The 25,495-nt window shown below is 41.8% G+C and overlaps 1 protein-coding gene across 2 annotated transcripts in view; it reads left to right on the forward strand.

Moving 5' to 3' along the window:
• The first annotated feature begins 664 nt into the window (after positions 1-664).
• The window catches only part of msh3 (mutS homolog 3 (E. coli)), a 59,960-nt gene continuing 35,129 nt past the window's right edge, over positions 665-25,495 (forward strand). For both annotated transcript variants that reach the window (XM_074639389.1, XM_074639390.1), the window contains exons 1-16: positions 665-939; positions 1,604-1,724; positions 2,576-2,907; positions 3,747-3,980; positions 5,102-5,218; positions 5,311-5,428; positions 5,531-5,670; positions 6,967-7,133; positions 13,148-13,257; positions 13,438-13,552; positions 14,326-14,410; positions 15,344-15,453; positions 18,470-18,602; positions 22,578-22,765; positions 24,513-24,681; positions 24,898-24,962. In XM_074639389.1, the coding sequence (XP_074495490.1) occupies positions 814-939; positions 1,604-1,724; positions 2,576-2,907; positions 3,747-3,980; positions 5,102-5,218; positions 5,311-5,428; positions 5,531-5,670; positions 6,967-7,133; positions 13,148-13,257; positions 13,438-13,552; positions 14,326-14,410; positions 15,344-15,453; positions 18,470-18,602; positions 22,578-22,765; positions 24,513-24,681; positions 24,898-24,962 (2,330 nt within the window). In that variant the 5' untranslated portion in view covers positions 665-813. The remainder of the gene's footprint in view (positions 940-1,603; positions 1,725-2,575; positions 2,908-3,746; positions 3,981-5,101; positions 5,219-5,310; positions 5,429-5,530; positions 5,671-6,966; positions 7,134-13,147; positions 13,258-13,437; positions 13,553-14,325; positions 14,411-15,343; positions 15,454-18,469; positions 18,603-22,577; positions 22,766-24,512; positions 24,682-24,897; positions 24,963-25,495) is intronic.

The raw sequence follows: 25,495 nt of genomic DNA on the forward strand, positions 1-25,495 counted from the left end.
ACTACCAGATAGTACAGATCGAACTAGTTCACATATTATTGGGTAGTTAATCGACGACAGTGCATCTGTTTCATGAGCTCACCTGTATTTTTACATCTGCAGTAGATCAATTATTTTAGCTTGTTTTTCTTTTCTAATATTTAATGTTTTTATGTTTTTATAACTGTTTTAATTATGTCTTAATGTTCTTTTGCACTTTGTCTTAATGTTCTTGAATGTTTATGTAAAGCACTTTGAATTGCCCTGTTGCTGAAATGTGCTATACAAATAAAGCTGCCTTGCCCTATGACGTTATTCTCATAATATTACAAAAAAAAATTCTCGTAAACCTATGACTTTATTATCGGAATATTATGACTTTATTCTCATAATATTACAACTTTTTTTTCTCTTAAACGTATGATCTTATACTGAACTAGAGCTGTTACTCTTGTGTGTTATATTCTATTTTAGCTTCTATCCTAACTTTTATTTTTTAGCTTGTTTTTTTTCTAATATTTAATGTTTTATGTTTTTATAACTGTTTTAATTATGTCTTAATGTTCTTTTGCACTTTGTCGCAATGTTCTTGAGTGTTTATGTAAAGCACTTTGATTTGTTGCTGAAATGTGCTCTACAGATAAAGCTGCCTTGCCTTGATTGGCTCGACGCTGGATACGTCACATATGCGCCTGCGATGTCACCACATGCGCAGCTGTGTTTTGGAGCAGCAGTCAGCAGCTGAAGCCTCTCACTGCACCGGTTAGCTGAGCATGTGTACAGATTTCTACACATGTTTAACGATGCAGCTGATGTATAAGAGCAAATGAAAACATGCCAAAGTCCGTGAAGAAGTCGTGCAACACTCAGGCCTCCATCAGCAGGTACTTCACAGGTCGGAGCAGCAGCAGCTGTGGGATTAACCCAAATCCTGCACAGCTCCAGCTCTCCAGAGGCAAGGTGAGGTGTGCTTAGTTGAATACACCACACACACACACACACACACACACACACACACACACACACACACACACTCATGCATGCTCAGATACTTAACTTAAAGGTCCCATATTATAAAAAAAGTGAGATTTTCATGTTTTTTTATTATAAAGCAGGCTTAAGTCCTATATAAATACGTTGAAAGTATTGAAACACTCAATCCACAAGGAATTACACACACAGCCCATATTCAGAAACTCTGCATTTGAAACAAGCTGTCAGGATTTCTGCCCATTCGTGATGTCACGAATATACAATATTTAGACCCTTTAAACAGATTTAAACATTGTAAATGTGTCCCAGTTTACTTCCTGGTTGCAGTGTATGTGAATGTCATCAGCTGACAGGAAGTACACATGGACCCAAGCTGTTGCCTAGCGACACAATTCTGTTGCAATTTCGTTGCAATTCTGTTGAAATGCGCTAAAACGGAGCGTTTCAGACAGGAGGCTAAATACAGGCATATTCAGGCTGACAGTATGAGGAGAATAACGTTTTTTTTTAACATTACAGCAAGTAAACATGTTCTAGTAGAAACACAAAATACAAGTATGATTCTGAAAATGAGCATAATATGGGTCCTTTAATGCTAATTACTGAACCTCTACTGCTTTATGTCCTGCAGAAGAAACCTTCCCCTGATGATGACTTTGGATTACCAACAAAACGAGCCAAGCTTTCTGTCCGAGAGCAGCAGGTGGAGGATTTGGACTGTGAGCCGCCGGCATCCTGTCAGAGCATTAAAGGTGGAGTGTGTGTGCACCTCAAACAGAAAGAAAATCCACCCATGTCCTCCTCAACCTACGCCTCACCTATTCCCAGCTTCTAAAAGCATCACATTTCTTCAAACAGCATGTGCAGTAATGTTAAATCCTCCTGTTAATGTGAGCAGCTTGGGAGAGATATGAGCTGGAGCTGCTCATGATGCATTTTGGTTGCTTAAAACTTAAAAAAGTAGAGTTTTGATTTTGACTAACCCTCACCCTACCAACCTATATAACATACAAAGTCTACCGAATGCACTACTGTAAGATATCACAGCAAAATGTTAACTTCTCAAAACATTATTAGTTATGCAATAAATATAAGCAAAAGAAAACAAACAGATTATTATTACTTTAGGAAAGTTACAGTTAATTTGCATATTATGTAAAACAAAAATAGACAGAGAATATGAGGAAAGGTGTCTGCTGCATCTGTCTGTCTCCTTTATAATGACTCACTCAGTGCCCCTATCCCCCATGATAGTGTGTGACACTTTAAATTATGACCAATGGCAAATATTTAATCTTTCTATTCTAAAAAAAACTGAGAGCCATGTTGAGATCAATTGAGGAACAAACGGATTGACAAAGTCATGAAAAATTGGAACGATAGAATAAGGCACGTGTGAGATATGATAAAAAGTAGACCTCTAAGATCTGTGGGGATCCCAGCTGGTTAGAATGAGGGTTGAAGGCAGCAAATCTTCCGACGTGCATCGAGGTAACATTATGTGCTTTATGAAAAAGAGTAAAATATTTACATTTTGGATTTTCCTCTTTAGGTTTACAGTATATAACTTATAATCATACTTTATCCTGTATTCTCTTTCCAGAGACGACGCTAACGCCGAGCCGAGGAGCAGCCGGCCTCTGCTTCTCCACCTTGGAGAAGCTGAAAGGCTTCACCTGCTCGTCTGAGCCCAGCGTCACTCCTCACAGCGTCACTCCTCACAGCGTCACTCCTCACAGCGACGCTCAGAGGGAAGAAAAGAAGACAGACGGTGCTAGCAGTGAAATCTGTGAACGAGGAAGTAGCGTCCAGCCTCCTCGGGACGTTAAAGATCAACACAGCAATAAAATCCGACTCCGACAGCCAGAGGAGGAGCATGAGGATGAAGAGGAGATGAAAGAGGAGGAGAGTTCAGGGCCGGCTGCTACAAAACAGGTACCCAATATACAAATGTTGAGTCCCCAACATCTCTCTCATCAGAGTTGTTTTGCCCTCATAAAGGCCCAATCTCAATCCGGTCCACTCTGTGGTGGAGTGAACTCCGTTTGCAGTCCCACTCACGGCTCAATGAAGCGCCCTTCTTTAACGTGTAGGGTATAAATACAGCGGCCACTTCGGGATGAACTTCCTTCTCTCTGGCAAATAAACTATAAATAAATATCAGAATCAGAAATACTGGGGGGAAATGTTTTGCTCCAAATTTAGAAAATATATTATATAGATATATCAATGCATGCATAAATAAAAATGCAAGAATAGTATATATATAAGAATATTAGTTTAAATGTACTGTATAAATAAATGCATTGTTAATGCCAGAGTAAACTAGATTATTGCACAGCTGAATTAATGCACTAATCATCCACTGTAGAGGGAAACTGAATTAATGAGGAACTTGTGGTGAGCGAAACTGAACTAATGAGCTCCTTATCTGTTGCTTGCAGCTTAACCAGCATCATCAACGTACTATATTAACTACTGAGATGTGACCTTCAGGGTCAGTCTCCCGTGCTCTCTGAGTGTGAGCTGTCCTCTCAGCTGAGACTCAGACTCTCAGAAGGCAACTTTGGTTGTTTAACATCTTTATTTTACTCATTTCTCACCAAGGGGACCTAGAATTTCCACGACATAGAGAACAAAATTTAAAAGATGTGAACTCATATAGGGAAATAATTTTTTTTCTCATGCACAAGTGGAAAATGAAGAACTAAATGGTTTGAGTGTGAAAATGTTGCTGCTGCGATTATTTACTATGTTTATTTTTTCTGCTTCAGGGGTTCCACTTTTCTCAGTTTGCCAAGTCAGGAGGAGGAGGAGGAAGAAGACGGGGAGGAAGAGGTGCAGAGCTGAGTCCTCCTCCGTCAGACTCCAGCAACCCCTCCAGACGCTCAAAGAGTGTCTACACTCCTCTGGAACAGCAGGTCATCCAGCTGAAACAGCAGCATTCGGATGCGTTGTTGGCTGTGGAGTGTGGATACAAGTACAGGTTCTTTGGAGAGGATGCAGAGGTGGGAACTGGAAAAGCATCAACCGTATCAAACATGTCAAATATGTGTGAAAGTCATGTTTCTTGATAGTGAAACTGTGTTTCATTGCTGGTTAAAGGTACTATATGTAACTTTCAGAAAATCCTTGTTATTAATGACACCGGTGGCCGTAAAGGGAACTGCAGTCATCCTGTTCCTCCGCAGGCGTAAGCAATCATCCTGGGCATTTGCCAAAAGAGTGACGTGACGTGACGTGATATTATATTACGTTGATATATCACCGTAATTATCTTAAATGACAAATCTCCATGATACTAACTAGCTTGCCATTTGCAAATGACTTCATCGGCTAACTTTACAAAGCAAAACCGTCCCAAATCCTTTACATAGAAATCAATCCACAGGCTGTTATAGGCAACCGAGAAAGGTCTCGGTATTTATGTAACATTACAATCTGTTCATACAATGGCAATACAAAGCAATTAATACATGTTAATTGTTACATATATAACCTTTAAGAATAGTGTTAATGTCATTTTTTGGTAACTTATTGTTAAAGGCTTTCATTTATGTCCTACATTTCATTTCTCTATATTTACAAGTCACCATAGTGGATATAGGAAACACCTATTTTTTATCTGATTACTAGGGCTGTCCCGAATACCATTTGTTTAGGCTTCGAAGCTTTGGTGACAAGTATTCGACGGCATTCGCGGAGCAGCGCAGGGTGTGTGTACAATAGTGCACCTCTGCACACAACAAACAGCAATATCCGTCTGTATTTCATGGGCTATTTGGGGATTTATACTTTATTATTACATACTTATATATAAAAAATAATTTAAAAACGAAGCATTCGAGTAGTGATTTGGAGGTTGAATACCATGCCAACGGTCGAAGCTCCGAAGCATTCAGGTCAGCCTCTACTACTGATTTATGAATGCTCAGATCATTGTGTGCAAGCGCTTTATTCTAAATTAAAATGGTATATGCAATACTTTCAGTAAAAAGTTTAGAGAGCGTGTCAGAAATTCACTTGAACTTTGAGGAGGGAGAGATGTCCTGTTGAGAACTTGACCTCAGTTATCCTTTAAGGCTGCACGGACGTCATTTTTATGTGTGTGTGTGTGTGTGTGTGACAGATTGCTGCAAAGGAGCTGAATATCATGTGTCACCTGGATCATAACTTCATGACGTGCAGCATCCCCACGCACCGTTTATTTGTTCACGTCAGGCGCTTGGTGTCCCACGGACACAAGGTATGAAATGTATCTTGCATATTGTTCGTATTTAGGAGTTGTTTAAAGTCACAGTGTTTCTGATCTCGACGTTATTGTCATTAATGTTATAGGTTGGTGTTGTTAAGCAGACGGAGACGTCTGCGATCAAGGCCTCGGGGGCCAATAAGAACGCTCTGTTCACTCGTCAGCTGAGCGCTCTGTACACCAAGTCCACTCTGGTGGGAGAGGGTATCCTTATGGAGCGTAAATATCTCTGTGTGTGTGTGTCCTTTACAGCAGCGTTGTCTCTCTCTGAATGTCTGAAGGGTTGTCCTTGACAGCTTCTCTGAGACGTGAACCCGGTCTGCAGACTGGGGGATGTGGAGGAAGGGGGCCGTGGTGACGTGGTGTCGGACCCTCCTGACAGCTTCCTGCTGTGTGTTAGTGAGAGCTGGGACAAAGTGAAGAAGCAGCTCACTGTGGGGCTGGTGGTGAGTAACATCTGTGCTCTTTCAGATCAGAGCTGCAACGATTAATCGATTAGATGTCAACTTTTAAATTATTAGCCAGCTTTTCGATAATTGATTAATTGGTTTGAGTACATTTTTAAGAAAGAAAAGTCTAATTCTCTGATTCCGGCTTCTTAAATGTGAATATTTTATGGCTTCTTTACTCCTCTATGACAGTAAACTGAATATCTTTCAGTTGAGGACATCATCTTGGGCTTTGAGGAAACACTGATCGACATTTTTCACCATTTTCTGACATTTTATAGATCAAACAACTAATCGATTAATAAACTAATAAACAATGAAAATAATCGTTAGTTGCAGCCCTGTTTTAGATTGATGTGATGAAGTTCTATTCCTTCCCTTGAATCCACCGAATTAGCCAAAACTGATTTATATTTTCCTATTTGATCCATAAAGAGTATCTCAATTTAATTTCCAGAAGAGGTATCATGATATGTAACAACATCACAAATAGTAATAGACAATTACACCCATATCATGCAGCCTGATATGGAGAATAAAGTGATACCAGAGTAATTAAATACAAGTTAATGTTGGTCACAGCTGGTTGTAAAGAAAAAAAATCACTCTTGATTATTAAAATGTCTTATTTGTCTCAGTTTTAGGCAACACAATTATTTTATTGCATCTTAACATCATACAACTCATACAAATAATCTTCACCCTATATAATATTCATTTAGTCCCTATGGACATATCGTCATCTGGACAAACCTCTCCTGTATATAACTTATGACTCAACCTGTATATTCATCTTATATATATATTCAATTAGTCCCATATGCATATAGATATAAATATAACCCCACCTGTACTACTCTTATACAACATTTTTATACAATATTTCATCAGTATGCAACTTATACTTAACTCTTATTCATCAGAATATAACATATGTCTATCTTTTGCACTTTAACTGCAATCTGTATATGCCTATTTATATACACAACATATATCCTCATTTGTATATATTGTCTTAATTAGCACTTTACTAGTTTGCACTCTGGTGAGATGCAAAACTGCATTTCGTTGTACTTGTACTATATGCAATGACAATAAAGTTGAATCTATCTATCAATCGATCTGTGACAGAATCTGATTTAGAAGAAAAGCACATGAAATGGAATGACACACTTTTATAATAAAAGTCTTTATTATATGAGCAATATGAAGGCATTATTTCAAAGACATTGAAAACACTTTTCACTGTTTCTTCAGTGTGCATTGATGTGATGCATGTGTTTGTGTATGCAGGCGGTTCAGCCCAGCACAGGAGACGTGTTACTGGACTGTTTCACCGACGGTCCGTCTCGCTCTGAGCTGGAGGGTCGTGTCCTTAAGATCAACCCTGTGGAGATCCTGGTGCCCTCTAACCTCTCAGAACAAACCCACCGTCTCCTGCAGAGCATCGCCAACGCCAGGTAATCTGCTGTCAGGCCACTAGAGGGCAGTCTCTACCCATTTACTACATTATGACAGTATGTTCAACTGTGCTGCTTATCTGTGTGTTTACAGAAATGTGTGTTTGTGAGTTTAGTTTACTTCATTCTGAGGGATTGCGTTTAGATTTCCCCCCGGCAGGTAGACAGTTGTTTAGTCTGGAGCTCTCTGGGCTCAGTCTGGATGAGGAAATCGAGGAGAGGTTATAGGAAAATATCTCTCAGCACCGTGGGCTCCACAGCAGCGCTCAAAAGGGTCCAACAAACCATGACTTATTCATTTAAAAGTTCATAGGCGGACTTTCCCTCTAACCTGATGATTTTATGATACTTGTTTTACAAAGAAAGATATTTGTAAGATGATGTTTTGAGTTTGATTCATTGATCAAATGTGTAAAGTCGTTATAAATGTTGAAAAGAAAAAGTTAATAAAAGTTGTCTGGAGGCCTCGGCAGCTTCTAGTGTTGATAGATGTTTTTCTCAGGATTTAGAAGTTTTTCTTGGAGCCAAAGAAATAAAGTCCATCGCTATTTTACAAAACTGCAGCTGTTGGGATGTCCCATAGAGCAAACTATAGATATATACCCTCACCGGCCACTTTATGAGGCACACCTGTTCAATTGCTTGTTAACACAAATAGCTAATCAGCCAATCACATGGCAGCAACTCAATGCATTTAGGCATCTAGACGTGGTGAAGACGACTTGCTGAAGTTCAAACCGAGCATCAGAATGGGGAAGAAAGCGGATTTAAGTGACTTTGAACGTGGCATGGTTGTTGGTGCCTGACGGGCTGGTCTGAGTATTTCAAAAACTGCTGATCTACTGGGATTTTCACGCACAACCATCTCTAGGGTTTACAGAGAATGGTCCCAAAAAGAGAAAATATCCAGTGAGCGGCAGATGTGTGGACGGAAATATCTTGTTGATGTCAGAGGTCAGAGGAGAATGGGCAGAGTGGTTCGAGACGATAGAAAGGCAACAGTAACTCAAATAACCACTCGTTACAACCAAGGTATGCAGAATACCATCTCTGAACACACAACACGTCCAACCTTGAAGCAGATGGGCTACAGCAGCAGAAGACCACCCGGTACTAGCACCGGCCACTTTATTAGGTACACCTTGTACCTAATAAAGTGGCCGGTGAGTGTATATATATATATGGGTATAAAATGTATCCTAGTTTTACAATTTACATAACATTTACTGTACGTTTACAAAATTACAGTTAGTTACCCAGAGAAGTGGTGGAAAAAGTATTCACACTAATATTATTAACACCATCACGGTGTAAATATTTTTAGATAAAGTGAACATTTTAGGTGTTAAAATACAAATAATTAAAGGATAGGTTCATATTTTTCAAAGCCTGTCTTAAAACAATAGTCAGGGCCTCCTCTTAAAAAAGGTGTGCTTGCTATAATCATTCCTCCTCCATACAGGCCGCAGAGGGCCAGCCCTACAAGAGTCTGCCACTGAGTGATGAAGTTACATGATTGGTCGGCCGAGTGTTGGAGTTTCCTAATTGGTAGTTGCTCTTTCATAATGAAAAGGCAGGAACAGTCCTTTGTTTATGTTTTCTGGGGGGCGTGTCAACGGTTCCACTCACCAGCCAAAGTGCTCCTCTATCGACGCATTTCCACCAGATTCGGTGACGGAGGGCATTTCAACGCTTTCCATTCATTTCCTATATGGAAAGCAGGAGAAGCAGTCGCCCAGTGCATGGTGGGAGTGTTGTGACAGGTTGGAGAGGGTCTGTATTTGCATAAAAATCTCAATTTTATGCAAATGAGCTTGTCCAGCGCGACGCATCTGGCTCACAAAACTTGAACCAAACTGTCAAATAGGCGATCAAGTTCTAACATGAAATGAGGTTCAGCAGTGGCATCGCCTATTTTGTGTTTAAACGTTTTCAGAAGTAGATTTTGGTGGATTGTTTAGATGAAATAACAGAAAGTTTACGAGCAGGCCGCCATGTTGTTTCCTGTTTGAAACGGCAAGTAGAAAACTAGGAACCAATCAGGTGCATTCAACGATAGGGTACTGGATGTAGGGTGAACGGCCAGTTGAGTGGAGCAGCGCATCTCCTAGTGTCCTCGCCGGCCCTGGTGGACAAGTACCGCTGGATTTAACATTATAGGCATGACCACTGACTATTTGTGTAACAATATAGCCACAAATTCACAGACTAACCAAACACGGTCCAGATATATACTCGGTTTTGACCGTCTTAAATGTGCTTTCAATGTAAGTGAAGGGGGACAAAATCCACAGTTCTTGTTCTGTGCAAAAAATGCAGTCAATCAGCAGTCGGAATTGCTCAAATCAAGTGGATATCTTCCCAAGTTGCAGCCTTTTTTTATACAAAATGCCCTCATCTTGTTACTGTTCTTCCACTGAAACTCAAAAGGAAAACACCTTGAGCATTGTTTTAAGATAGACTTGAAAAATTGTGAACCTTTCCTTTAAGTACATAGCTGAGTATTCACAGTCAATGTAACATGATTCTAGAAATCTGGCAGCAGTCAAATCATCCCAGCGATGACCTCAGCATACGCACACGAGGTACAACAGCTTTTATGTTGCATCAACTGAGACTCTGATGCGAAAACAGACTTTCCTTAATGCACGCAGGCTGCTGTGTGAACCACGAGATCAAAAAGATCAAAACAGTTTGTCCTTTTTTGTTCCTCGGCTGACTAACGCGGTCAGCGACGGTGACTGTTGAGCTGATGTATCCCAGAAACCTGTTGCCTCCCATCGCGCCGCCATTCGTCTCATCTTTGCCGACAGTCTGCACCCAGCATGTTCACACCAGTGGGGAACTGGTTCCTCTGGAGGCTGCCTGTGATTGCATTATGCTCTGAAAATGAAACGAGGGAGTGGGAGTGGAGTGGAGTGGATTAGATTAGAAGGATAAATGGGGACGGATGTCTGCTACTTTCTGCCTCTTTTTCTGTCTTTGACTCCTTTGATGGTGCACATTTCTCATTACTCACCTTTCCTTTTATTTCAGCGGCTACTTTCTTTCCTTTTTCCCCTTAAATCTAACTCTGGAAAATTAGTTTCATCTGTTTTCATTCCTCTCTTTCTTTCTTTCTTTCTCACTCCCCCTCCTCCTTTTTTCAGCCATCCAGTGTTGAGTGATTATAATAGCGGAGATGGACCTGTAAAGGCCAGTCCAATTATTGTGTTTGAACAGCACTGCTCTCTAGCGTTGTGCTCATCAGACACTTACAAATACAGTGCGGCTTTGTCTGTTCAGCTCAGACAGGAAATTCATCACATTTATATTCACACAGTTCCGTTACAGATCACGACTACTGGCCACTTCCCAAGATAGTTTTCAAGGTGTTTCTTCATTCATCAGATTCATCCGACTGAGAAGAATGAACCCTTTAAATGCCTAAGTTATTCTGACATAGATGTTTTCATGTTTTAATTGACGCTTGTTAACGTCACACTCCAACACATTAAAAATACTGAAGCACCCAGGTGAGCATTTAAAACCATTTTTTTTGTGGTGGCTGACGTTAGTTCCACAGCCTCGGTGTCTCTTGGGGAGGGGCTGACGAGACGGGCCCCCTGGCAACGGGGTGTATGTGAGCCCCGTGGAGCGTCAGGTAATGAGTCCCTGGGAGGTTGGTAGCAGCGAGGTGCAGTATTAGTCACTTTACTCATCCACAGCCTGGAGTCATGAGTCAGGATGAGAGCAGGGACGGGGATTACAGCGGCTGACGCTGTCAACACAAACATTCTCGCTCTTCCAAAGATTTTAAGTCGATGACTGACGCTCTTGAAAGTTAATATCACATCCTGCGTACACGGTAAGGCGGTAGTCATGTATCAGGATAGATCCACACACACACTGTGAAAGACAATAAAGCACAACTTGGACTGGCCCCAGAGTACATAATGGAACACCCTATGCGCCTGTACGTGACCTGAGATCATCTGATCAGCTACTTCTTGCTGTTCTCAGGTCCAATTTTGTGATGAGAGGGGGATCAGGCTTTTGCTGTCAGAGCTCCCAAACTCTGGGATGCACTTCCTGTAGAGATCCATCTAATCCTGAATCCACTTCCAACTTCTGAAAACACATTTTTTTAGGATGGCATTCTTATAAGGTCCCAATGTTAGAAGTCTGTATATGCATATGAGTTTTTTTAATGTGTGGTGAAGCATGTGTACAGAGCATGTGTGTATGGGTATATATATGTATGTATACACCTGTTTGTGTATGCATGTGTATATTTTTATACATTTTTATGTTTTTATTACACGGCTGTGTTGAATACTCGATTCTGATTGGTCAATCACGGCTTTCTGCAGTCTGTTATTTCTCTATAACAGACCGTTGCTATGTATAACATACCGTTGCTATGTATAGCAGACCGTTGCTATGTATAGCAGACCGTTGCTATGTATAACATACCGTTGCTATGTGTAGCAGACCATTGCTATGTATAGCAGACCGTTGCTATGTGTAGCAGACTGTTGCTATGTATAGCAGACCGTTGCTATGTATAACATACCGTTGCTATGTATAACAGACTGTTGCTATGGGCGCAGCTCATATGTCGGACTCTGGCGGACCGTTTTTGCGTCAAAATATTGATTTCTTAAGTAAGTAGCCGTGTAATAAGCGGGATAATGTACAGCTAGCGGGTCATTGTTGTGAAATAAACCCCTTCTTTCACAACAATGACCAGTTCGCTGTACATTATCCCTTACTTATCATCTTGTTCTATTATTTTACCACTTAGTTATTACTGATATGTTTTGTGATGTTCTGTTTTAATAGTTACCATATTTTTTACTTTATTTATTTGCTTTATTTTCTTGTGAAGCACTTTGTATCTGTTTTGAAAAGTGCTATATAAATGAATTTATTATTATTATTATTAATAGATTTAAACGGCCACTCTCAGATTTGTATTCACCCTGCATCAGTAGATATTAATCGAGCGCCTTAATCGGTTGTGCACATTAACCTCTGCTCTCTGGGTCACAACATCTCTGACTTGACCTTTAACCATCCGGGCTTCTGATTGATTATCACCATCACACTTGGAACAAAACTCATCGCTCAATGTGAAGCACCGACTCCTTCACATCTGCAGTGACGAACAAAACCCAAATATCAAAAAGGAAACGTATATCTCTCACTTTCCTTCAGCGGTGTCTACGGCTGGGTATCGTTTAAAACATTATGATGCCAGTATCAATACTGGTACCCCCTAAAGTGATACCGATACTAATTTGAACCTGAATTAGTGTCCAGTTTTGTAGTTTCCTGTGAACCCTCCTGAACCCAGGTTCACAATGCTGGTTCCTGTCAGTGCTACACTGCAGCCCCTCCGTCCCCTCCGTCCCCGGATCAATACCAGCAATTTTCACTGTTCTTGTAAACCTCATAATGTGGTTGAATCGACTGGTTAAATGATTAATGGTCGTAGTTGCACCGCTGACACAATATGCGGCATATTGATCACTTTGTCTTTGCTCCCAGTCTGACCAGTGACTGAAGTGAGAGATGATGATTCTTCTGTGTGTGTGTGGGTATGTGTGTGTGTGTATATATGTGTGTGTGTGTGTGTGTGTGTGTATAAGCATTAGGAAACGGAAGAAAGAAAACGCTCCAGCACTGCGTCCAGAGCCACGTGTTTGCCTTGGTTGCCCTGGCAACAACAGAGCGGACAAAGCAAAGCGAGTCCTTGAAAGCAGCAACGCGGAGCGAGTGAATGGAGCGATAGGGAGATGAGATGGAGCAACGGGGAGATGCAGGGAAAGTGTGTGTGTGTGTGTATCCGTAGAGTCTCGTTGAATAAAAGGCTGGAACATGCAGAGCTGCTGCTGCTGCTGTTTCTAGTTTTCCTCACAGACAGGAAAATGATCAGATATGAGTGGTTGTGTTTCCTTCATTCGTCTGTCCGTCCAGTCACAAGCACCGCTGACCTCTTGAACTAATGCCGTCATGTTGTTCCCCTCCAGCGCTCAGGCTGATGACCGAGTGAGAGTTGAGAAGAGGGACGGCGCTCAGTTCGAGTTCGCCACCGCAATGAACACAGCCACCGAGTTCTACTGCCACACCCAGGACAAAGGTGTGTTTGTTTGTTGGTCTGCCTCTTTCCCTGTCAATCTCAGACTTCTCGTCAGTTCCTCTCATTCAGCTGTAGCACGCTGGATGTTTGTGACGACTGAGGAGTGAGGGTTTCTGTGACTCACGGCTGTGTTTTTTAATCTGTGAAAATGTGGCGTGTTTGTGCGTCTGTGTCCTCCAGGCTCTCGCTCTCTGTCCAGCGTGGCCTCCTTGGAGAGCTCAGTGATCTGCTGTCTGGGGCCGCTCATCCAGTACCTCCAAGAGTTCAACTTAGAAAGAGTTCTTAGGAGTGAAAGGTACACACACATTACAATTACACACAGCATAATCCAGTGTTCCCGTTGGTCATTGAGATCCTGGGCAGAATTGAAACGTTAGATAATTAATTGGTTAGTCAGAAACAAAATAGTGTATTCTGGTAATCAATTTACGCATGCTCCGCTCATAGAAAACTCTGCTGCATTTCAAATCATGTGCTTCTTATCGAGATGTCTTGGCTTCACTTTTGAGGAGCTGCTATGACGTCATATTTTGTACATTACAAGGGATGTAGCACAAGGAAGTGAAAGCAGTGCTCTGTTTATTTAAATGTGAAAGTGCAATACAAATATTCGATGTATATCGATGAATAATTGTGATCTCAATATAGATAAAAATAATTGTGATTATAATTTTGGCCATTGGCCACCATGGGTTCTGAGAAGTTATGATGGATATTTGGATATTTTTATACATTTCTTAAAATAAACAATCGATTATTTGAAAAGGTAATCTGTAGATTAATAGCTAGTGAAAATAATCATTAGTTGCAGACGTAATCCTGGGATGACGTGGGATTTTACGCTTTATATACAGTATATATACCACAATGTATTTAACAACTTATTTCAGACTTGTGTTGCTTTAAAATGCATCTTTTAGCCCAGAGGAAGGAAGGAGGAACAGTTTTCGGTCATATAAAATGCTTTGGTTCGACATTTTGATCGTTCCAGTCGTCACATTTTTACACCTCTTCCTAATCGATATATTGATCATTTGATCATGCAGCTGTATTTTCTGCTCCATGCAGCTCATTCCGGCGTCTGTCCCGTGAGTCGGGGGGTATGAACCTCAGTGCCGCCACCCTCAGGAACCTGGAGATCCTCAACAATCAGGTAAAAGCACATCTCAGCTGGCAGTCATGGCAACCGGTTAGGCATAATGAAGGGGCGGGGTCTGTCTGGATGATCAATGGTTTACGCTGCACCATACTGTATAATCCTCGAGACTGAACCGCTTGCATGGCTCTAGACCCATAGACCCATAGGTCCATAGGTCCATAGGTCCATAGGTCTTAGACCCTTCTTGTTTATTGTTCCGGGTCAAAGTTAAAGGTCTTTGCTGTCAAGTCAAGTAAAGTGTAGTAAAACCGCTGGTTTTTAGAGCTTCTTACGGAGAGCTGCAGCTGAAAATGTCTGACTCAAGTCTGAAGTCTGCTGCTCGAGGGCGGCTGCCGAACACAAGTTCATGTCAGTGATAATTTACTGAACAGGTGGAGTAGTTAAGAAGCTTAAATATGATGTTTGTTCATGTCAGTAAAAAAAGAAAACAGCCTGAGGAGGCAAGCTTTCAGCACAGAAGTGTAGACAGCCGCCCAGCTGGAAATGTCCTGTGTCTTCCCAGGTAGATAGAGACACCTTCTAGTGTAAACACTTTTTAATATATCTGTCAAGACTGTCCAGGTTATGTCTGTACAACTTGTAGAAGTCAGTCTGGAGTCACGGTTGCACAGCGGACTGTACAAATTTAAAGGCTGAGTTAAATTCTCCGATCACACGAAAATGTTCAGTGACTAGTCAGGCTTGCGTGGGTGACGGCTCAAAAGTTCAGCACGACTCGGCTGCCGTGGCGTGTGCGTGTGCGTGTGCGTGTGTGTGTCAAACACGGAGTTCAAGCTCAGTTCAAACCTCCTCACCTGACTGCTCGTGGCTTCCATCACCTGCTCACCTCTTATATTTATTACATCACAGTGGTTTGTTCTTCCTGTAATGTGGCACATTGAAATGATAGAAGCTGTGTTTTGTGTTTGTGTGTTCTTTGGTTGACAGACAGATGGCGGTGTGAAGGGCAGTCTGTTGTGGGTGTTGGACCACACTCGCACGCCGTTTGGGAGGAGACTGATGAGGAAGTGGGTGAGCCAGCCCCTCACAGACCCGCAGTGAGTACAGGATGCCAACTGACCTCTGATGAAGCACGACTGAACTCATTCAGCTTCTTTCATGTCATGTGGGACGACTGGTAGAGATGCGACAGATTCCAATGTTTATGATTTGCACTATGGCTGTCAAAGTTAACGCGATAATAACGCGTTAACGCAAATTTGTTTTAACTTCACTAATTTATTTAACGCATCAACGCAACTTGCGATTTTTAGGTTGTAGCGGCTCAGTTGTAAAGCTAGAGTTAAGATACTGGTATCATATGAAACTAGACTAGCTTGTTGAGAAGGAGACTAAATAACGCTCCAAACTTACTAAATCAATGTTGGCGAGGAAAAACTGGCATGGTCATTTTCAAAGGGGTCCCTTGACCTCTGACCTCCAGATATGTGGATGAAAATGGGTTCTATGGGTACCCACGAGTCTCCCCTTTACAGACATGCCCACTAGGCTTGTCGCGGTAGTAGTGGCACACACTAGCACACACTGATTACATTACGTACCAACCATCGTTTTGCTTTTGTTTTTTACAGAAAAGCCATTTAGTTAATTTCAGCGTCTCAGCAGCATGTTATCAATAGATAGTCGGACAACAGACGCTACAAACTGAAAGTGAAAGTGTCTCCTCCGTACGGAGTCTTAGCTCAGAGTAGCAGGTGTTCACACACGGGACGAGAGAGAGTTGACAGACCGAGAGATGGCGGAGGATTTGGTGTCGAAAAGAGAAGCGAAGGGGCTTATTTGACCATATTTCGGATTTAAACTCAACGCTATCAGGGAACCATAATGTTAATGAGGTAATCGCCACTAGGAGGACGGAGCGGTCACAGTCGGTGTGCGCTTTGTGGTAGTTTCTATCATATTCCACCTAAATCTGCAGAGACTGTGACTTTGCGGTGACTCGCAATTTTCCCCGTTGGGTGTAGCGTAGGAAAGACGGTGAAATGTTAACCTGCACTTGACCCACGTGTGCGCAGTTTGACAGCAAACACAACGCCGTGATGATGACAGCCTTCCTGCTTTCTTCATAGCCACTGAATAAAAGCCAGATTTTAAGAAAGTGTCTGTCCTGCAGCGGTTTGACTTGAAAACTAGAGCCCATGAAAATGTGGGACATCGTCTAAATATGTGGGACGTGGGACAATAAGGGATAAAAATGCTGTGCAGTCCCTCGTAAAGTGGGACACCTGGTCCCCCTAACTGCAGGGTGAAAACGCTCGTATAGAAAGTGTTCTCTTTACATAAAAACACTGAAACTGACTCACAGCACTTCTACTGTACAAACAGCCTCTCAGTTATATTATTGCAGCACTGTTCCAGTTCTCTTCTCTGCACTGCAATTTTATTATCCATATATTGATTGTGTGTGTGTGTGTGTGTGTGTGTGTGCGTGTGTGTGTGTCCCTCCCTCCCACAGTGCAGGGATTATAGCTGTGGATTGGGCTCTGCTCTCAGATTATACAGATAGCTGCTCTACAGAATTTCAACATCAAATAAAACCCAGATTACACGCAGGCACATTAATTCCAAGACACACAGCAGCAGCACATGACACAAACACTCATGCATGTGCACACACACACACACACATATACACACACACACAATAGACATTCATGATAGAGTGTGAATTCGATGTCCATTTTATTACATAACTAAGCTTGAATTTATCTGCTTTTGGCCCATTTTTCCAGATGTTTATGTTCACAGAATAAGAATGTATTTTCACAGGTTACATGTAATTCATCAGGTTTTTAACACTTTATAGTCTATACTATATAACCTTTCATGTTTTAAAAACATACTAAAATGCTGCCCAGGTTGATCTATTGTTTTATTTGTTTTTAACTAATACACATCTTAATAGATTGGAAATGAGTTAGCATTTTAGCACTTCCGGTTCCCTTGTCTGGAAGTCAATGGGTTTTAAGAGTTAGATTTAGATAGATAGAAGCTGAAGAGATTTTTAAGTTTTGTTCTACAATATAAAATACGTCAATAAATATTCCATATTTTGAAGCTGTTATGTGTCTTAAAAAAGGTGTATGATAACAAGTGGCTAAATGAGACTACTAAACGTCATGAAGCCGACTCGTCCGCCTTTACAGCCTCGTTGTGTATACTCACCCTCATGCGACCGTGGTGTAGTTTGTTTATAGCCTAACGTTAGCTTTTTACTTATCATTTTTTTTTATCATAAAAGTGGCATTCATTTGTGAAGATTATCTTGCTGAACAAAACGTGTAAGTATCATAAACGTTTATGTTTTGGTAAAGGAGGTTGTGCTTCAACAATAGGATTCACGGTGGAGCGCCAGACCCAAAGTCCAATAAGCATAACAATGTGATAGGGTAGCACAACCCAGATTTCAAAATCAAGAAGTACAAAATACTTCAACTTGTTTAATTGACTCACATAACAATAGAGTCTATTAGCAGTTTGTAAAACAGTATGTAAAGTATACAGATGTAAATAAATAGTGACTTTCAGTGAGTGCTTCGACTTAAAAATAATGAACTTGTTGCTGTGTGTCACATCATATCAGTTTCTATTGGCCCAAAGCTAACGTTGGTTGGAGTAATGGACACAATATTCTTATTCTATTGCCGTAAATGTTCCCTTATACACTTTTTAATGATACGGCACAATTTTATATTTTATTTCAAATTATTTCACGGACCCGCCACAGACTTGAGAATCACTGCCCTAAAGATACCGTAAACTAATAAGAAAGAAATCACAAACTGAAGAAATTCAACATAACGCTGTAATCACCACCTTCACAGAGTTTATGAAGAAGCTAATCAGCGGCAATTTGGCGGTTATTTTCTCTAAGTTTAAAACGTACCGTGCCTTTCAATCAAGTCCAATTCAGCTCTCAAAATAAGAAAATGTGTTTTGCTGATGACGGGATGCTGGGATTGAACTTTTTGATTTCTTTCGTCATTTCTATCTACTTTCTTTCTTTCCTTCCTCTCTCCCTTCCTTCTTTCCTTTCCTTTCATGAACCCACAGGTCCATCTCAGAGAGGCAGGATGCTGTGCAGGAGATCCTGGAGTCAAACTCACTCACTTTAAATTCAGTCAAATCCCTGCTGTCGCATCTGCCCGACCTGGAGAGAGGAATCTGCAGCATTTACCACAAAAAGGTAAAAAGCAATAAGAAACGGACACACACACATCTTATCCCTTGAATAATACACAGATCAGCCATAACATTAAGACCACTGACAGGTGAAGTGAATAACACTGATTATCTCGTTACAATGGCAGCTGGCAGTGGGGGGGGATATATTAGGCAGCAAGTGAACATTTTGAACTTTAAGCTTTGTGTTGGAAGCAGAAAAAATGGGCCAGCGTAAGGATGTGAGCGACTTTGACAACAAGGGCCAAACTGTGCTGGCTAGACGACTGGGTCAGAGCATCTCCAGAACTGCAGCTCTTGTGGGATGTTCCCGGTCTGCAGTGGTCAGGACCTACCAAAAGTGGTCCGGCGACAGGGTCAGACCCGAGGCTCATTGATGCACGTGGGGAGCGAAGGCTGGCCCGTGTTGTCCGATCCAATAGAAGAGCTACTGGAGCTCAAACTGCTGAAAAAGTTAATGCTGGTTCCGATAGGAAGGTGTCAGAACACGTCACAGTTTGTTGCGTATGGGGACCGGTTGGGGTGCCCATGCTGTCCTAATGTTGTGGCTGATTGGTGTAGTATTTTGCATTTGCAAGTTGAACATGGCTCGCATATGAAGGCTCTCTTCTGAGGTGTTTCCATGCTGAGCATATTTTAGAATAGGAGAAAATAACACATTTATACTGCATGGTTTTTGCCCCAAACTGCATGTGATTATCATAAAGTGGGCATGTCTGTAAAGGGGAGACTCGTGGGTACCCATAGAACCCATTTACATTCACATATCTTGAGGTCAGAGATCAAGGGACCCCTTTAGAAAATGGCCTTGACAGTTTTTCCTCGAAAAAATGTAGCATAAGTTTGGAGCGTTATTTAACCTCCTTCATGACAAGCTAGCATAACATGATGCCAGATGATTCTTTAGGTTTTCTAGTTTCATATGATATCTCTGTCTTCACTCCAGCCCTGAAACTGAACCTACTAGAGCTCTGAAAGTCAGTAAAGTCAGTCGGTCTCATGGGGTTAAATAAATTAATCTGGAGTTTCGCCTTCATCCTCTAACGACACTCTCTAACTAAACTCTTGTTTCCAGGATAACTGAAATGCTCGCACGTGCTTTCAGCTCATAAACTTTGACTTTTTTGTCCGCTGCCGTTTACTCGTGAGTGCCCGGTCGGTACTGTGCATGTGCAAATCGGGCAAGTAAGTTGTTATTTTTGTAGAACTGGTAATCATTCCTGTCAGTTACGATAACATTTTACTCACCATCTTGAGCTGAGATCTGTGGGCGTAGTGGCAGTTACAAACTGCTCGAAAAAAATGGTCAAAACTGACAAAAGGCAGTTAAAAAAAAAAAGCATTTTTGCATAAAAATGAAAAGACCATTTCCTCTCTCTCTGTTTCTCTCACCGCCCTCCTCTCTCTCTCTCACTTTTTTATGACGGGCCTCTTGATTAACAACAGGGAGCCGTCGCTTCAGTGGCACTTACCTGATTGTCCGACACAATCTCATTTCCCATCGGACCCATTTTTGAAATGTCAGAAGGCTTCATCCCACCTGTGTGTGTGTGTGTGTGTGTGTGTGTGTGTGTGTGTGTGTGTGTGTGTGTGTGTGTGTGTGTGTGTGTGTGTGTGTGTGTGTGTGTGTGTGTGTGTGTGTGTGTGTGTGTGTGTGTGTGTGTGTGTGTGTGTGTGTGTGTGTGTGTGTGTGTGTGTGTGTGTGTGTGTGTGTGTGTGTGTGTGTGTGTGTGTGTGTGTGTGTGTGTGTGTGTGTGTGTGTGTGTGTGTGTGTGTGTGTGTGTGTGTGTGTGTGTGTGTGTGTGTGTGTGTGCGTGCGTGCGTGCGTGCGTGCGTGCGTGCGTGCGTGTTGTACAGAGATGAAAGAGGCACTCTGGTCTGAGCTCATGTTCAACTTTCCTTCATATGTTGTTAAAAGAAAACAATCAAATGTCACTGAACACACACGCACACACACACACACACACACACACACACACACACACACACACACACAGGGGCCTTTAATTGTCATTTGGCCCATCTGTAGATAAATGTAGCTGTGTGTAATGGCCTGTGTCTCTATGGCTCCATTGACATACTGGGTCTGATGGTCTCCAGTCATAAAGGAGCATCACAGGGGGCCGCTGACATAGGGGACCATTAAAACAACAGCATGTGATTAACGCCATAAACCACTGTCAGCGTGACTCTCATTAACCTTTCATGACGTGCTACTGTACTGTGACATCACTAATGGAGATGTGAAGTCAATATAACCTACGATATCGGCCCTCCTCCGAGGTGTTTCCACGCAGAGCATTGATTAGTCATTAACTTGAGTTCATCTTAAATGATCACCGCTTTTATGTTTTAAAGCTGCAACATTGATGTTGAAGAAACATAAAACCGTGTCTGGTATGTGGTAGATTATAGCTGAGTTCTGTGGTTATGTTTTAGATCAGAAATCTACCTGCCCGAAGTAAATTGTTATTTGCCCCTATAAAAATTGTTGTATTTATTAGCGATTATCAAATAAAAATAAAATGCAAAGTTAATTGTCATGTTTCAAGCTGCAAATATGATTTAAAAAAAAAAAAGTTATCCTAGATTATTTAAAGCCTGAAAACAGAGCCATGAGGAGGTGCATAAGTCTAGTTCTCTCTCAGAACACTTGAATTATAATATGCTGAAAAGTTATTATGCAATTTCTTGCCCAATGATTCCAAAAACGTTCTGCCTACTGCAGTTTTAATCTTTAATTAAAGGTCCCATATTGTAAAAAGTGAGATTTTCATGTTGTTTTTATTATAAAGCAGGTTGAAGTGCTATATGAATAATGCAAAAAGTATCAATCAGTCAATCCATGGAGAAATACACAAAATGTGCATTTGAAACAAGCTGTCAGGATTTCTGTAATTTTGTGATGTCACAAATCTACAACATTTAGACCATTTCCCAGTTTTAAACATAAACACTCTAAATGTGTCCCAGTTTACTTCCTGTTGCAGTGTATGTGAATGACATCAGCTGACAGGAAATAAACATGGACCCAAACTGTTGCCTAGCAACGCAATTCCATTGAAATGTGCTAAAACAGAGCGTTTCAGACAGAGGCTGAATACAGGCATATTCAGGCAGACAGTATGAGCAAAATAAAGTTGTTTTTTTAACATTAAAGCATGTAAACATGTTCTAGAAGAAACAAGTATACAAGTATGAACCTGAAAATTAGCATGATATGGGACCTTTAAGTAAATTAATCTGGAGTTTCTCCCACATCCACCCAATTTAACTCCTGTTTCACGGATTGCGATTCAGCTCATAAACTTTTTCTTTATCTGCCGCAATTTTTTCAAGAGTGCCCGATCGGCACTGTGCTAATCGGGCAAGTAAGTTGCTAGATTTACAAGCGGACAATTCTTATTGAGCCTGTTGAGCCCGGTATAGAGAGCTATGTTTGTTATATCGTAGAATAGCTGAAATGTGCACAAAATGAAATAGATTGTCTTCTATCACCTTATTTAAAAGTGATGATAAATGTAAATAAAAGGTGGTTTTTGGCATCAATGAAGGATGACAGCAAAAGGGAATAAATCTTGTATCTACATTTTGTCACATTTTATGTAACGCAGTAAAGCAGCTGTGATGATTTATTTTCTTGGAGCCTCATTGTGAAGACTTGCAGACTTTACTGCTGCTAATGAGCGGCGTCTCTCACAGCGCTGGCTGTAATAGATGGTCGCTCTTTGAGCTGGGCTGCCACATCGAGCGCTGATGAGATTTACTGATCTAATCTCGCTGGTTTACAGAACCCCCCACTAACACAACACAAACACACATGAAGGAATACAGAGATAATTATCTGCATTTTGTTTATATTTCTGGTTTATAAATGACCATCGCCTTTTGATCAGTTGCATCTTCCCTTACCAGCTTAACCACTGGTTGCTCAGCCATTTACGCTTCATCCGTTATTGTGCGTTTCTTTGTGTTCCAGTCTTCCACGCAGGAGTTTTACCTCATTAGCAGCGGGCTGTCTCGCCTGGGGAATGAGCTGCAGGCCTTGCTCCCAGCTATCCAGTCACAGATCAGCTCTGCGCTGCTCCATGGCCTCCTGTTGGACACTCCTGACCTGCTGGCTCCGGCCCATAGCCACCTCAAGGTGCTCAATGAAAAGGCTGCCAAGTGAGTATCCAGCAGCACCAGGAGGAGGTGAAAGGAGGAACTGAGTGAGCAGCGATACAAAAAAAACTATCTAAAAATCAGAGCAGCAGAACAGCCTGATTTATTTGAAGGTAATTTATTGTTAAAGCAGATTTATTACTGCTGTTGAACAAAGCTCATAAGCATAGCTTTTGTATTGTTTATTACAAAAGAATATGGTCAATCAAATCAATATTTTATCATTTAAATGGCTTTGTTGTAGTCTGGCAGATATGGAGTGGTAACTAAGGACTACTTTACTCATTATTATAGATTAATCTAGTGACTTTTTTTAAATTAACTGATTAATTGTTTTGTCTATAAAATGTCAGGAAATAATGAAAAATGTCCACCACAATTTCTCACAGTCCAAAACCTAAAGATTATCTATTAGCAAAGATATAAAAATCCGCAATCTCCACAAATTCAGAGCCAACACCAGCCGATGTTTTTGTAAATATCTGAGAGCCACCATATACACTCATGCATATTTGAAAACCTTGGTTTGTTAAGTATTTCAAATTTCCATCCATCCATCCATCCATTTTCTTTCCGCTTATCCGGGGCCGGGTCGTGGGGGCAGCAGGTTTAGCAGGGAATTCCAGACATCCCTCTCCCCAGCAACGTTTTCCAGCTCTTCCTGGGGGACTCCGAGGCGTTCCCAGGCCAGACGAGATCTATAATCCCTCCAGCGTGTTCTGGGTCGACCCCGGGGCCTATAACCAGTTGGACGTGCCCGGAAAACCTCCAAAGGGAGACATCCGGGAGGCATCCTGATCAGATGCCCGAACCACCTCAGCAGGCCCCCTTTCGACATGAAGGAGCAGCGGCTCTACTTTGAGCTCCCTCCAGATGTCTGAGCTCCTCACCCTATCTCTAAGGCCGAGTCCAGCCACCCTACGGAGGAAGCTCATTTCGGCCACTTGTATCCGCAATCTCATTCTTTCGGTCGCAACCCAAAGCTCATGACCATAGGTGAGGGTTGGAACGTAGATGGACCGGTAAATCGAGAGCTTTGTCTTCCTGCTCAGCTCCCTCTTCACCACAACGGTCCGGCTCAGCGCTCGCATCACTGCTGACGCCGCACCGAACCGCCTGTCCATCTCCCGCTCCATTTTACCCTCACTGGTGAACATGACCCCGAGATACTTGAACTCCCTCGCTCGACGCAAAGACTCACTCCCCACCCGGAGGGCGAAGTCCACCGTTTTCCAGCAGAGAACCACAGCCTCAGACTCGGAGGTACTGACTCTCATCCCGACCGCTTCGCACTTGGCTGCAAACAGAACCACATCATCTGCAAAGAGCAGAGACGCAATTCTGAGGTCCCCGAACCGGACACTCAAATTTCAAATGATGGAGAAATTGATGTCTCTTTGACTCTTCTACAATGGATTCAATTTGATTCAATCGCTAATTTCCTTCAGTTTGGTTGTTAAACAGCAGTGGTGCATAGAGCTAAATCTAGAAATAAGTCTAACAAGTTATGTGAAAATCAGAATAACACACCACAGTACCACGAAAATAGGCCTAAAAATGTAAGACACTGATACCTGCTGTCACTCCACACAATGGAAGATCAGCAGTCGGCATGGAGCTCCACAGAGAGATTAGGTCGGCTGACCAACATGTTCATGCCCCAGAAACTGAACTGGCTGCTTGGATGTGTGCTGTGATATATTACCAGCCGCTGTCACACTTAAGACTCTGTGTTTCTGTGTTTGTGGAGGTCAGGAAATAAGACGGAGCTGTTCTCAGATCTGTCTGGCTTCCCGGTGCTGCAGGAAAGGAGGGAGCAGATCCAGAGCGTCGTCGACGAGATTCAAGACCACCGCAAAGAAGTCCGACTGGCGCTGAAGTCGCCGGCGCTGGACTACACGACCGTCTCTGGACTGGAGGTAGCGACTGTCTCAGAGTGAAAGACGGGTGGGAGGAGATGGATGGCCTGATTTGGGTGGAAGACTGAGTCACAGCGATGATCTGATGTCTCTGTGTTTGTGTGTTGTCGTATCAGTATGTGTGTGTTGATCAAGAGTGACACATTGTTTTGTCCGTCTGCTCCCGTCTTATTTATCAAAGTCTTCCTCCTCCTCTTCTTCCTCCTCTGCCCTCAGTTTCTGATTGAGGTGAAGAACTCGCTGTCGTCCACCGTTCCACCTGACTGGGCCAAGATCAGCAGGTGAGCTCATAGCTGCAGCACACACACACACACGCACGCACACACACACACACACACACACACACACACACACCAGTCACCAACACTTTTATCAGTTTCTATCACCTCTGAACCGACTAACATGTTATCTGATCTGAGTTTGAGTTATTTTTATAGAAGTATTATCTGAGATTTAGCTTCATAATTCTGAGGAAATTAATTTTTTCACTTCACAATGTGGAGCGGGATATGTTATGTCTCTATAACACTGAAGATAGCAAATTAGCATTTTTAAATTTTTAATAATATATCATTAGGGCTGTCAATCGATTAAAATATTTAATCGCAAATTAGTTTAATTTTTTATCTGTTCAAAATGTACCTTAAAGGGAGATTTGTCAAGTATTTAATGCTCTTAGTGGACAAGATAGTGGACAAATATGCTGCTTTAAGCAAATGTATGTATATATTTATTATTGGAAATCAATTCTAAACAATGACAGATATTGTCCAGAAACCCTCACAGGTACTGCATTTAGCATTATAAGTATGCT

This window comes from Sebastes fasciatus, chromosome 6 (assembly GCF_043250625.1).
Source record: "Sebastes fasciatus isolate fSebFas1 chromosome 6, fSebFas1.pri, whole genome shotgun sequence".
NCBI lineage: Eukaryota > Metazoa > Chordata > Actinopteri > Perciformes > Sebastidae > Sebastes > Sebastes fasciatus.